At 43.5% G+C, this 15,310-nt stretch overlaps 1 protein-coding gene across 1 annotated transcript; it reads left to right on the top strand.

Moving 5' to 3' along the window:
* The first annotated feature begins 650 nt into the window (after positions 1-650).
* Positions 651-1,859, top strand: LOC122115545 (transcription factor SOX-1-like). The gene has a single exon (XM_042689030.1). It carries the CDS (start codon positions 651-653, stop codon positions 1,857-1,859), a length of 1,209 nt encoding a protein of 402 aa, XP_042544964.1.
* The last annotated feature ends 13,451 nt before the right edge of the window (positions 1,860-15,310 follow it).

Raw genomic sequence — 15,310 nt, 5'->3', positions numbered from 1 at the left:
CCCGCAAGTCACTAGTGCTACCAGGTTCAGGCAAGCGGACAGCTTGTCCGGGGCACTGTGGCCCCATTCTCTGGCGTTTTAGCGCCCTCTCCCTCCCTAGGCTTTCCCTGCCCCAACCTTGAGGCACTGAGATTACGTCCTCCGGGCCACTCTTTGGCTCCCAGCACCTAGGATCCGCACAACACACTCGGTGCTCTGACCTGGTAGCAGTTGTGGTCCTTTGAGTTGGATATCCCTGAGGAGCCACTCAGAAGGGAGAACTCAGCCCTCTTCGGCTGCCGGTAAAGAGCAAGCAGAGATTCAGATTGGGTTCAACGCGCCACACCCCGCCCATAAAGTGGAGGAATTTGGCCCAGGATTATACTAATTTGCACTGCTTGGCCGAGCGGCGACCCTGGCCGTCTGCCCTTTGGCAAGCAGTTTGTGAGCTAAGAGAAACTTTCCACCTGTGGAACTGAACGGGAGGTGTGTTTTGCCTCTTTTTGTTGTTGTTGTTGTTGTTGTTCTCATCTTGCCTCCATTCATTCTTCTCTCTCTACCCTCCACCCCTTACTCGGAACCCCTCATCGCTCTCGGTTTGAGCCCCAGTCCACCTCTTTCCATCTGGCCTTCTATGCTTCAGGCCCTTTGTGTGCTGAGCTGGTGAATCCATGAACCGCCCCAATTTACACCACGATAATGGACACGGATCTGCACTCTTTTCTACCAATGGCTCCCAGACCATCACCAACCGCTTGTGGTCTGCCAGAGGCAAAGCCAGCCGCAGCTGGGGTGAAGGCACAGAAGCGAAGGCCAACAAGAGCCGAGTCAAGCGGCCCATGAATGCCTTCATGGTGTGGTCGCGCGGGCAGAGGCGCAAGATGGCCCAAGCGAACCCCAAGATGCACAACTCAGAGATCAGCAAGCTCCTGGGGGCCGAGTGGAAGGTCATGTCTGAAGCCAAGAAGCAGCCTTTCGTGGAGGAGGCAAAGCGGCTGCTTGCGCTGCACATGAATGAGCATCCGGATTACAAATACCGGCCCCGTCTTAAGACCAAGATGTTCCTCAAGAAGGAAAAGTACTTTTTAGTCCCCGAGCTGTCAGCTCGCAAGGGCAGCGTGGGCAGCGACGAGTCGGCTGTGGCCTCAGGCTTGGGTGTAGGTGCGGCGGCTGTGGACCGGGGTCTGGAGAACGCAGGATTTGTAACAGGCGGCAGCAACGCGCACTTAAATTGCTGGGGCAATGTCTCCAACTCAAGCTCGATGGCAACAGTGGCCGAGGCCAAAGCGATGATGATGCAAGAGGCACAGCTGGACTACGCGAAGCACCGCGGCGCGGGCTGTGCGCACCTGCACTCTCACTCACACTTGGCTCACTGGTTCTCACACTCGCACTACCCGCCCTCGCACGCCCCCAGCTCGCCGCGGGTTCTTCGTTTTGACCTGGGCGTGCAGCAATACAACCCTCTCTCCAACCTAAAGGACCACATAAGGGCGCCTTTTCCCGGCTATAGCAGCCTTCCCTACGGTGCCCCAGACATCACAACCACTGCAGTAGCTGCGGAAGACGTGCACCATAACCACAACTCGGTCGTGGCTGTTGCGGTAGCTGCAGAGGCCGCATCGTTGGACGCCCAAAAAGGACTTGGTTCACTAATGACAGTGGAGCCTAGCGGCAACCTGCCTGTTCCAACACACTCGTGGGCACCATGCCCCGGGGATCTGCGTGAGATGATCAGCATATATTTGCCGGTGGGTGAGGGTAGAGACCCGACGACTGCCGCATTGGCTGTGGCTCAGAGCCAGCTAAACTCCCAGCCACTGCACTACCAGGACGCGGGTGCTGTCATGAATGGCACAGTACCCCTGATGCACATCTAGTGCTACTAGGAAGCAGGGCTCCTGCTCATAGTCAGCGACTGGTGAGGTAGGCTACCCTTGTCCGGCATGCCCTTGATTTTTGTACGAATGGCTCCACTGTCTTGTCAAAATGAAAAGCACTAGAAAAAACCAGGAGACGTGCAGCCACTAATTCTGAAACTCTTGGCGACAACAGGGGCTCACACAAGTCTTGCATGCAAATGAAACTTCAGCGTTTCTTTGGGACGTTTTTGTACATTATAATCCACGGAGGAAGTAGTACAAACCTTTTCTGTTTGTGGGGACAAGAAGACAAAACCACACAAGACAATGCCAATTTTTGTCTCATGGCCAATGGCAAAATTCCCTATCTTCACCATTTCAAAGACTTTACTTAGCAAAAGTCTGGCTGCTGCCAAGAGAATGGTAGCATTTGTTATAAATGTAATAGTGCAAGTCCAGACATTTACAAGATTTCTGTAGTCATTGCTGTTTGAAATTTGTTAATTCATACAAAGAGGAACCACCAGCTCCAGCCCCACTTCAGATGCAGTTATATTGAGTATTGTAAAACTTTCTGAATCTGAACATTTCCATTCACTTTTTGTATTCTTGTAAATACATTGTAAAATTTTTATTTGAGGCATTGTGGGGTATGGAGGAGGAGTCAGATTGTGTACATAGTTTCTTATAAATCTTTCATCTGTACCCTAAAATAAATTTAAGAGAGGAAGAAAGTTCATTTTTCTCATAAGATTGAAACTTTATGCTTACTTTATATTCATGTTTATAGATTCAAAATACAATTAGAAATCTGCTAGAAGAGAACCAATCAGCCAGACGTAAGATTTAAATGATCAGAAGTGTCAGGCAGACTTTTCATTAAGCTTTATGCAAAGAAAGGGAAGAAAGTTAAAATCCACAGTTATTTTGTAGTGTGGAATGTTAATATAGAATTAAAAATAATTAAAAAATTATCTCTGCTCAGTCTAGCTCTTTAATGGTACCTATATGGCAGCTTGTCTATTCCTTGATTCGGTTTGACAGTGGTTTGTCTGCAAGGAATCTTGGCTTTCTACAGGGACTTCTAATGCCTAGTGGAGTGACCATAAGGACAGGATGCATACGACCTCCAGGGCATGGCTCACCCAATTCTCCTGCAATTAGGATTGCAAGCAGAATTTATCTGAATTCGATTTGAGAAAACAGTCTCCAAACCAATAGGCTTGGTTATTAAAAAAAAACAAAAAACCCTTCTTATAAACACATCCTCAGCCCCTCTCCCTACCTTCCTCATTGGGAAAGTGCAAAACAATGTTACTGGTTTTGACACACACATAAATCTAGGATGCAAGTGACTATACCATGTGAATGCATAATGCCATGTTCATTATTCCAGATGTTGCAGTTATTTGATGGTGTAAGTCTTTTAATTGAATTTTTTCTAAGTGTTTATAGGAGCATGGTAGTTTTTCTATAATTTAAAGTTTTCTGTAAAACTTGGTCTTCCAGTCATCTGACAGCATTAAATATTGTATTTTAAAGCTATCCTGCAGCAGATCCAGTTTGAAATTTATCATAATATTCAGATGAAATTCCTATTTTTTAAAAAAGAAAACTGTTTAAGTCCATATGCAAATTTTAGCAGCGTTGGGCCTCTTTCATTTTTTTGTGACTTTGCTTGATATGGAATAAGTGTGGGCTGCCCATTCAAAAGTGAGATGATTTCATTAATTTATTTATAACATATACAACAACAATAACAACAGAATCTAACGCACATCACAGGACAGCTTTAGTTATAATGCTAATCTGATAATTCATACCACTGCATTTTTGGAGTTGTTTTAATGATTTTGTACTGTAAAGTCCTTACTCAGGACAATGTTCTGCTTTCCAAAAAGATCTCTTCTTTTGCTTTGTCTCTCTCTATTCTTCCACTCTGTCTCTCTCTCTTCTTTTTGCCTGGAGGCATTTGACATTGTCTCTTAGTGTTTGCTTGCCTCTGTATGGCTGATTGGAGAGAGTAGTGGGAGAAGGGCTAGAAACAAATGACTCAGGTGGTCAGTCTCCTGTGAGGACCTTTGGGAAATTCTGTAACATGCTCTCTGTTAGTTCTAGGTGGGAGTCTTCAGGGCCAGGCTACATTTACCCTGATATAGAGACTTTCAGGCTCTCATTGAAATACTTTGCTGACTCTTGATCTCAACAGCTATCTGTATTTCCTGGCAATATAGGTGGCCATGCTCACTTACCTGTATGTTCTAGTTTTGTGTAATTTCCTTAGTGGTGTCTACTCTTTGCTGGTCCACTTTAAATGTAGTAGACCACAAAGTTCAGTTCTGGTCTGGGAACAATCTTTCTCCCTATTTGTCTGAAAGAAGAAATCTTGTACTCTAGACTTAGTGACTGAACCTTCAGTACTAGTTGTGTCAAGACCTTCATTTCCTTTTTGTTCATCTAAATTATAAAGGCAAATGTAAATTATTTAGTGAGTTAATTTACAAACAACAGGAGTTGAAGCTTGGCATGGTTTCATTTCCATACTGAGATAAGGCAGTGTATTATCTCAGTGTCTCTTCCCAAGATAAATTAGTAATGCCATATTCTACTAGTCTCTAGGCTGCCATTTAGCTTATACTTTCATTTGTGTCCAAGAAATGCTTGTTTTCACAAACTAACTTATTATATGGTTCTTTTATATGATGACTCTGCTTATTTCACAGTATGCTGTTTCTTCTGATTACTGCAATTCTATTAAAATGTGTGTGGAGAGTATAATCAGAATTCTACCTAGACCTAGGATAAGTCTGAACAATTTCATACTGGGTGACTTCTAAACCTGTCAGTACTAGGGCCTGACTCTGAACACCAGTCCTTTGCTTGAAGATTCTTTTCTTCCCCTCCCCTTGTTTTTAGTCTCTTTCTTGTCCATTCTTATCTTCTGCTGTCCTCTCCTTTTCTTCTGGTCTTTCCTTTGCTTCTATCACTTTTCACCTGGTTGTCCTATTGTCCTTGTTATGGTTAAGACTTTGACATATTCCCTTAAATAAACTCCACTAGCTCTATGAAACAAAGTGTGTGTGTGTGTGTGTGTGTGTGTGTGTATCCATTCTAGTGCTATGAATTTAGGGTTTGGGTGCTGTTGCTGAGCTTTGCTGCTCAAGATCAGTAGTCTAATCTATAGCTCCATTTCTGGCCTTTTGCTAATCAGTTGGAAATAAAATTCTCATGGGATATTTTTTCCCCACTGGGGCTTGCTTGGAACTGTGATACTGAGATCTCAAATTCTTGAGTAACTAGCATTGCAGGCATGAGTCACAGAGATTTAATTAATGCCTGAGCTGTAGAGATGTTGGTAGTGTGCCTGATGGGTCTATTGTCAACGATGTGGAAGAAGAAAAATACGCAGATTCACACATTTCATTTTTCAGAGACTAGGCACCACATATCTGGATTTCTGTCTCCAGAATTCCGGTTAAGTCAATAAATCTACCCCAGTACTGGAGCTTGAGGAGGGCATTACTCCACCTCTGCCTATCCCAGGTTCAGCTGGGCTTTGGGGCCTGCTGGACCCACTGCTGGCAGCTCCCACATAAGCCCCAACCCACTTCCCCAGCCTGACTCCTGGCCCAAGAATCAATCAGCTGCAGCAGCAGAATCTAACAGAGTTTGTTTACTTAGAAACTTAGAGTGAATAGCATAGGAGGCCTTGACACCACATTTTCTTTTTTTTCTACTAAATTCAAAACATTAACTATAATAAGGTTTTGTATTTCTAGTGACAGAAATGTATATGTAAAACAGTTAACATTATAAAATTTTAGACTCAACATGAAAAGAAATTTGTAACTGTAATGTATGTGTATGCATAAGTATGTACTAATTTTTCATTTGAAATCAAATTCAATCTAGCCTTATGTTAAACTTAATCTAGTCTGAGAATCATGTAGTGTGGTTTCAATTATTGATGCCTTCATTCCTAGCTTAGAAGTCTGTTTCAAACAATACAAGAGTCACACGTCAAAACTTCATCTTGAGTCTGTCCCCTCTTCATACAGAAATAATTGATGTAAAAATTATCATCTCTAGTTTCTAGCTAAATGAATCATGGCATTTTAATTTTTTTAAATTTTTATTTATTTTTTATTGTGAAAATACTGTACAGAGGGGTTACAATTACATGGGCAAGATAATGAGTACATTTCTTATCAAGCATTCTTATTGTGGCTGTTGTGGAATTGATAGGCCCAGCCAGATGGAGAGGGGTGAGGCATGCATAGTGGCCACAAAAGCTTCGGAGTCCCACAGAGTGAGGGTGGCAGTCCCACAGAGTGAGGGTGGCAACTCAGCCTCATTTTTGCCCCAAACCAGTCCATGCCAGACCTCCAACTTCATCCCTCTTTCTACTTCTTGCTCCCTCCTGCTCCCTCCTCGGACCTCTCTCTCCAGCTATGTGCCCACCTAACACACTTTGCAACCTTGCTACCCTCCCCTGCAGAGCACCAGGTTAATGGCCCAAGCCCATGGCCAGTAGAGGTGGGACTGGCCTACTGTGGGTCTCTGGCTTTCACCGGCTCCTCCCCGCCCCCTCTTCCCCCCCCCTCCCCCGCCCCAGCCCTCTCCCTGCCGCTTCCCTCATACCTCCTTCACTCTCTTACCTGTCTAATCAGGGCATTTTTTTTTTCTTCCCCAGAGTCTATCAATCACTTCCTCTTCTCCACTTCTCACTCTAATCTTGCCAAGCCTTCCCTCCTGAATACTGCCGACCCTTCATCTCTGTGAACTGGAGTCCATCTCCTCTCCCAGGCAGGGCCCGTTGCTCCTTCGGCAGCTCCAGTCACAACTGTCTCACCTTCCTGAGCTTGCACGAGTCGGTTGCCACCAGAGGTATGTGGGGTATTAGGATGACTAGAAGAACCCGGAACAGCGTTTTGTGTTTAAGGACAGCAAAATTACTCTTCACCCCAGGTCAGATGGGAGTTGAACTCTTTTCAATGGGCACTAGCTAGGTAGTGGCAAGTGCAGGGATGGAGAGGGTTGCAACAAGTGGGTGCAGAGAGGATGGGCTGCTCGATTTCCGAGAATCTGGGGAAAACAGAGGAGTCAGGACAGGGACTTGGGCTGGCGGATGGGGACTGGCATCTCATAGCAACCACTGGCCACGCCTTGAGCCAGACTTGCAGGCACAGTAGGCTGTCCATTAGAAATCTCAGGGAATGGCCTGCACACCCTACTTTTGGGTCCTCTATCCTGCTGCTGCTGCTCTGAGTGGTAGTCTAGGATACTTCCATAGACCCAAGACTAAAAGGCCGGACTGATGAAGGGAATTCAATTTCTATAAGCAACAATAAACAACAACAACAAAAACAATGACCAAGTATTTACTCTGGCCTCTAATATTTTCTTTCTCAGCTCCATTCGGGAAATCTTGTCTTATTTTAGATTTTTCTCTCATTTCTTGATGTATTGGGGGAGGGGGAGTGAGAAAGTATTTGGAGGGTATAATATTAAGGCCGCTTAGATCCAGGTCCCATTCTCCATCAGAGAAAAGGCCGGGGCAAAAGAGGGTGGGTGAAATCCACGGACTCATCAAGATGGAGGAAGCCTGGGTTGAAGGATGAAAGGGAAGCCATTTGAGGAAGCAGATGTCTCTTCCTTGGAGTCAAGTTTAGTGCTGGAGTGATCCCATGGAGAGTTGACGGTTTTTGTTTTCATTTTTTTGTTTTTGTAGTACTGGGGCATTAACCCTGGGCCTGGACCTGTCCCTGAGCCTTTGTGCTCAAGGCTAGTGCTTTACAACTTGATCAACAGCTACACTTCCTACTTCTTTTGGTTAATTGAAATCTCACATATTTTCCTGCCAGTGCTGTTTTTTGTTGTTTTTTTTTTTTTTTGAGAGGTACCTCATTTTAATGTGTCCCACTAGAATTTTTTTTTGATTGTGAAAATACTGTACAGAGCGGTTACAATTACATGGGCAAGATAATGAGTATATTTCTTATCAAGCATTGTAGCCTCCTCTTTTGTATCCCCTTCCCATCCCATCCCATCTTTCTCCCCCCACCTATTCCTCCTCCCCTCTCACCAAAATTGTACAGTTCGATTTGGAAGTAATGACTTGTATATCTCACTGTTGCAATGGGTCCACCTGTATCCCTATTTAAACGATTTGTTTTTTTCCTTCCCCTCCACAAACTATACCAACCTCAAATACAGAGAAAGCAAGGGTTATACCATGGGGGAGGGACATACAAAGCAACAAAGAAATAATCTTATAAGTGTGTTTGAAAGGAAAAAAAACATTTAAATACATATCTTAGGGTTCATTTCCCTAACATCAATTTATCTGACCTTTTCTGCTTGATTCAGACATATACTAGTTATTGCAAATAAGGGAAACCATGGGACCTATATTTCTTTGGGCCTGGTTTACTTCACTTAAAATAATTTTTGCCGGTGCTGGTTTAAGTCCTCAGATCTCAGCCTCCTGAGTATCTTGGATTAAAGGTATTAGTTTCAAGCTCCTAGTGCCCAGCTCCATGAAGAGTTTTAACAATGCTGAAAATGTATGCAAACCCAAATTGACATATCCAAAGATAAGAAGAGAACATCTATTTTACTAGTAAAAATAAAAAAAAGCATAGGATTGACTTTTTTTTCCAAATTTTCATCCGCAAATTTAAAAGTACCACCAATAGCAGAAAAAGGACAGAGCAGTTTTGTTTATTACTTTTGACAATAGTAAACAATGCTAAATTGACTAATCAAGTGAACTGTGGTGGCACAGTTAACCCTATACATTTGGGGCACTGATGTAGAAAATAGGCTCTGAGTTCAAAATCAGGGACCATAGTGCTAAAAGTCACCCGATAAATGTTACCTACCTGGGAAAGTCTGTCTGTGGAGAAACAGTGGCCATTGTGGGTAATTCTGAATGCCTGTCAAGCAGCATCTTTATTGCTCTGGGCCACTTCAGAACAACCATGTAGGTACAGAAATAGCCAGTCAGAGCAATAGAAAAAATCAGTTCCGGAGGAGGATTGGGGGTGGGGTGAGCGGGGTGGGGGGGGGGGGGAAGGATGGGAAGGGATGGGAAGGGGAAACAAAGGAGGAGGCTACAATGCTTGCTAAGAAATGTACTCATTATCTTGCCCATGTAATTGTAACCTCTCTGTACAGTATTTTCACAATAAAAATTAAAATTTTAAAAATCAGTTCTTGTTAGATTTTGCAGTGTCAGGACTTAGGCACTTACTGGAGAACTGCAGTTTTTTTTTTTTTTTTTTTTTTTTTTTCTTTTAGCTTTTTTTTTTTTTTTATTGTAAAGCTACTATACAGAGGGTTACAGTTACATGAGTGAGGTTATGAGTACACTTCCTCTTGAACATTGTTACCCCCTCCATTGTTTTCCCCCTACCATCCCCTCCCTCCCTCCCTTCCCCGAGGTTCTTTTTTTTTTTTTTTGATTGTGATTAAATGATTACATAATTTCAAAGTCACAAGTTCATTCTAACTTCCCTGGAGCAAATTGTCTACCACAGTCTGTAATATATAACAGTGTTCACATGTTATATACCATATTTGTGATCAGCAGCATGGGGATATTTAGTAGTGGTTCAACCAGATGAGCGGGAGTTCTTTGTTTCTTAAGTCCTGTTAGTTTTGTCGTATCACCTAACCTTTTGGATTTAGCATCCACTTATCAGGGAGACCATGTACCGTTTGTCTCTTCGTTCTTGGCTTACCTCGCTCAACATGATTCCTTCTAGCTCCATCCATTTCCCTGCAAATGCCATTATTTTGTCATTTCTAATGGCTGCATAATATTCCATTGTGTATAGATACCACAATTTTTGGATCCATTCATCTGTGGTGGGGCACCTAGGTTGTTTCCATATCCTAGCTATTGCGAACAGTGCTGCAATAAACATGGAGGTGCACGTGTCCTTGTATATTGGTTCCTGTTGTTCAGGGTAGATGCCTAGAAGTGGTATGACTGGGTCGTAAGGGAGGTCAATCTTTAGCTTTCTAAGGACCCTCCAGACTGCTTTCCAAAGTGGTTGTGTAAGTGTACATTCCCACCAGCAGTGTAATAGGATTCCTCTTTCTCCACATCCCCTCCAGCATTTGTCGTTGGCTGATTTGTGGATGTGGGACATTCTGACTGGGGTAAGGTGGTATCTCAGGGTTGTCTTTATTTGCATTTCCTTCACCACCAGGGATGATGAACATTTCCTCATGTGTTTCTTTGCCATTTTTATTTCTTCATTTGAGAAGTCCCTCTTTAGTTCCCTTGCCCATTTAGTAATTGGTTTGTTAGGTTTGGGAGGGATTAGTTTCTTGAGTTCCCTGTATATACAGGATGTTAACCCCTTGTCTGGTATATTGCTGGTAAATATTTTTTCTCAATTAGTTGGTTGTCTTTCTAGCTTAGTTGCGATAGATTTAGCTGTGCAGAAGCTTTTTATTTTAAGGTAGTCCCATTTGTCGAGTCTCTCTCCAACTTGTTGTGACCCTGGGACTCTAGAACTGCAGTTTTGACAAATGTCAGATGTGTTTCCAGTGAGGAAATATTGTAAGTGTGGAGGAATGTAAGATTGGTCTGATAATGGGAGAAGTGACAGAGTCACCAGACATTACTTTCTCTCCCAGCACTCCAGAAATGATAACAAATGATGACATTTTGGCCTGAGGCTGCAGTGGCTTTCTGTGTGGGTGTTAGTCCTACAAGTTAAGTTCAATAGGAGAGTTAAGACCCGTTCCCAGGATTTTACTTTGAGAGTCATGGAATTTACAGGTGCCCTGTAGTTCTGTAAAACCTGCATTCAGGATAGTGGCCATGTCAGTACTGACTGGGAAAAAAAATCCAGAGCAGAGGTAGCTTCTTATTTCTAAGTAACAGAATATAACCAGTGAATTTAAGCAGGCAAGCTAGGGAAAGATTAGTTTAACTTTAATAGAAAGCAGAAGAACCCCACCTTCACCCCAGTGCAGGCCTTTGTATTACAAACTGGGCTGAAGAGGAAAGGTCTCTGGAGTGTTGAGGGCCACTTGCTCTCTTGTCTCCTCAGTAGTGCTGCTCCTTGCCTGGATGTGCAATAGCAGTTTTCAAACCAGCTATAGAGACATTATGTTCAAAATGGTCCTCAGAATAGCAAACAGATGTTCTCTCACAATAACTGTATAAACAAGAAACCAGTGTCCTGTAAGGTAGAGAAATTTTCAGTGGTAAGAGACCTTTTTCCAATCTCACTCTTGCAGATGACAAAAGTTTAAGATGAAACCTTTTAACAAAACACTTTTTCTGGGCCATAATTTTTCCTAGAGATTGCTTGTTTTGCCAGGCATCTTACCAATTAGCATTTTTAATATCTTCAGTTGGAGGAAGCGTGGGTGAGGGTCACCAAAATTAAACTGGCCTACCCTGTCCTTTACCCAATCTTATACAAGAGCACTTTACATCTTCCTATACTGCCAAGACCAGTCAAACCTCTGAACCAAGCTCACAGCTACCTGCACCCTTCCCTCTAGGAGCCTCCATAGGGAGAAAATGAAGCCCAAGACTTGTAGTTAGGTGATCTCAGACTATTCATGGCAATTCAGATTAAACCATAACTTCCATTGACAAAGATCTTTCAGCAAGCAGAGTATTTAATAACCTTAAAACAATTACCTTTTTACATATTTCACATATAGATGAATAGACAAACAGACAAATGTGCTTGTGCACAAATCATAGAATGTGCTTAGATTTTAATATCTGCCATTGAAGGGATTTTTAGTTTTAGCGGTATTACTTTGCCTAATTATGATGGAACCACATGGTCAATTATAAAAAGAGAACTCTGCCAGGAACAAAAACTTTTCAGTGGACAGGAGACAGAACACAAACACAGAGTCATATGGCACACCATAATAAGAATAGAAAACCTATGAGCTAAATTTTCTACTTGTATTGATGCAGTAAGCCTTTTACCCTTATTTTAAAAACCAATAGTTTCTTTCTGGTCTTCTACTATGGCATGAATGAGAGCTCATGTCACCCCAAAACTAGGGTTGATGTGCTCTCTCTGCTTATGAGCTCCTTTAACATTCTGCTGTATTTTTTCATCTAAAGTTCCTTCATCAGAAAATGAAGGATTATATTCACAAAACTATGCTAAGACATTCTAGATGTTGGCCCTTGGACAACTTCACCCATTTTTTTCTTAAGAAAGTGGTACACTAGATTGGCAAAAGTCTGAGCTTGACTGTCTGATTGTCCCATTATGAAATATTCTCCACTGACCTTCTTCTGTAGGGAACCAGATCCTTGGAGTTGAATTTCTTCACTTCCAGGTAGTGTTCCAGTGCCACTTGTTGCTGTTCACATAGCAATACCAGGAACAGAGTGTCTGCTAGGCAGAAAGTGGACCATACCATGCAGGTATTGACAAAGTTTATTAAAACATCATATCCTTATATACAGCATGCAGGCATAAAAGTAAATCTTCAGTCAGGGGGCTGTAAGTGAATCTTAGCTGTTTTAGGGGAATACAATGAGAGGTACCCTATAGTGAGCAGGAAGAGTTAATCCTTGTAAACAACGTATAAGATAGTTTAAGTGATCAAAGATTAAAAAGAGTAAACAAGGTATAGATGGCTTCATTAGACACATGCAAAGGGAGATGAGGCATTGTTCTATGGGATTAATAAGAGGAGCACAAAGGACACTTTCAACTTATGTTCACCTGAGGCTTATGGCCTGATGTCTGCATATTGTTCCAGACTTGGAAGGGGTGTTTGCTTCCCCTGAGAGAACAGATGCTAGCATATACACTCTTACTGCAGACAGAACCTCACATGGGGGTCACACAAACCAGTGACTCTGACAATCTCTTTGTTGCTTTAATTGGAAATAATAAAGGGTTTTTGTGGCAAGGGTTGCAGTTCAAAGCCAGCCGGGGCAGAAAAATTCCCCCTGAGACTCCATCTCCTAACTAACCAGCAAAGACCCAGGCTAGAAGGATGGCTCAAGAATTAACCAGCCAAATGCTAAAAGTAGCACTGTGACTCAAAGTGGTAGGGTGCTAGCCTTGAGCAGAAGTATGCAGGCCTTGAGTGCCCAGGCCTTGAGTTCAAAACCCATAAATGCCAACTGCCAACAAGCACCTAGACACCAGGAAGAGGTCAGTCCTGACAACAAGGAACTAGGGACAGGAGTAAGAGGAGATGAAGTCACATCAGCCACTTTGTGCCTGTCCTTTCAAAATTAACCAGAGCTGGAAGATCAAAGGAAATATGTTAAGAAGCTTATCCATCTAAGCTTATCCATACCTGTCTACCTTCTAACTGGACAGGATTTTACATTTTTGCCTTTGTTACCTGCTGTTTGTATCTATAGTGAATTTTAGACTCCAGGCTGTTAGCCTTGGCAGCTTCCTGGGTCTCTCATATATACCCCGTAATCCAGACATCTACCAAGGCCTCCAGTCAAGCCCCTTAACCACCCCAACACAGTCCCAGGTTCTGACTGCTGACCGGTCTAGCATGCTCTCCCCTGCCTAGTTGTCAGATGTCCAAAGTACCTAGAGATATTTTCCACCTACTTCAGGACTGCCTGGAATGCAGGAAATAAGAACTAGCCGATCTAGCCAAGTCATCCAATTTTTAACTTTCTGTCCCCAATCCTTCCTTTTGCTGTTTGTGTGCTCTTTAATATTTTTGTTATTGCCCAGCCCCCACCTCATGAGATTTCTTCCAGGCTTCATCCAAGGACTCGTGTCTACCACCAAGGGACAGCTGTTGCTAGCTGCCTTTTCCCGGAGGAGACTACATCTCCACTTCTGCACCCTCTACTCCTAAAGTCTATGCCCCTTGCCAGCAGAAAGCTGTGTCCTCTTCCATATCAAAGGGTTGGAGACATTAGATCCACCTGGGAAGGGCCCTGTGCAAGTCCCTGTCCGTACAGGTCCAAGGCTGCCCCCCTACAGGATTCATCTTGGCACATCGAGTGCTGCCAGCCTAACCAGCCTTCTCATTCCTGAGTCCTCTAGACTGGACAAGCCAACTTGGATCCATTCAGTCACCCTCGCATCACAGAAATGCCAGGCATGAGGATACTGAGGGCAGAAACATCATCATCAGCCACCCTATCCACCCCAAACAAGTAACATCTAACCCATTTCCTCTTCGGGTGGGTTTAGGAACAGCAGCCCTGCCAAACTGACCCCTGTTTCATCAGATGTTGGCAACCTAAAATACCAATATGGAGAATTCTACTCCTCAGAGTCCTTGCAGGACCACATGTAATATAGCATCTGTCCCCAACTTTTGTCTCTGGACCACATGCATTATAGCATCTGTCCCAAACTTTTGTCTCAGGCAGGAACTGGAGATGGAACATGTGCTCAGGCCCTGCCTGTTTCCAGTGTGCAAACCTGAGGCAGAGATGAATGAATACCATCTATGCTGGCTCCTATAATTGGGGAAAGCCTTCACATGAAGGACCAGCAGCTGCTCTGATGCTGTGAAGCACCCTGGGATATAATGCCAGCTAACACTTGTGCCCATGTTCAAAATTCCACCCGTGACTGTATAGAAGTTAAGGGGTTCAACTTTGCTTGTGCCAACTATGAACACATCTTTTACGCTAAGGGCCACGTTTCCTTACCTAATTTAGGTTAGGAATATAACTGTGAGAGCTATACTCTTAATTATATTCCTGCCAGTCTGCTTCATAGCTCCCAGTGCTGCCTAAGCCATCTAGCTGTTGTACCACCCCCACAAGGAGCTCTTCCAGCCTCAACAACAAGTGGTCTAGTGCTAGATAAGAACTATACATGCCCTCCCTTTCTCCTTGATTGGGATACCTATAAGGATGTGATGTATTTGGCATGCATAGTGGCAAAAAGCTTTAACTACACCTCCTCTGGCATTGCACTACTATCCTTGACAATCACACTGCCTTCATTACTCATACTCTACCACCAAGGGTACGAGGAGACTAAAAACATGTGCTGCTGTGAGCTAACTGTTAGCAGCTACGCCAGCAAGGAACAAGTCAAACATCTCAGAAAACTTGAGGGAAATATCCAACAGAATGAAGGGGGCTGAGACCTATTCTGGGTGGCTTACACCCTGGCTCAGGCCTATCTTGGGTCCCTTAATTGCAGTTTTTGCCTCATACTAATTGTGCCTTGCCTATTCAGGTGCATGAAGAACATCCTTATGGGCAAGATGAGACTTTTCACCAATCAGTTGGTCAGTCAGATGTTCCTAGGAGGGTACCTGGTCGAGTGTCCCTGTTGACCACTTAGCTCTCCTTTCTCAGTAGGAAGCAGCTCCAAAAGAAATGACCTTAGCCTCTGCTCCAGACCAAGTACCACTCTCACCCAATTATTAAACCAAAGAGTGGGGGATGTTAGCCCAGAAGCCTCCTCCTTCATGGCTTAGCATGCTCTTTCCCTAGGCAATACTAGACTCATGTG

The sequence above is a fragment of the Dipodomys spectabilis genome, unplaced genomic scaffold (genome assembly GCF_019054845.1).
Source record: "Dipodomys spectabilis isolate Male_0828 unplaced genomic scaffold, ASM1905484v1 ptg000120l, whole genome shotgun sequence".
Lineage (NCBI taxonomy): Eukaryota > Metazoa > Chordata > Mammalia > Rodentia > Heteromyidae > Dipodomys > Dipodomys spectabilis.
The sequence above is the reverse complement of the archived record's forward strand: the minus strand, read 5'-3'. Positions and strand labels throughout refer to the sequence as shown.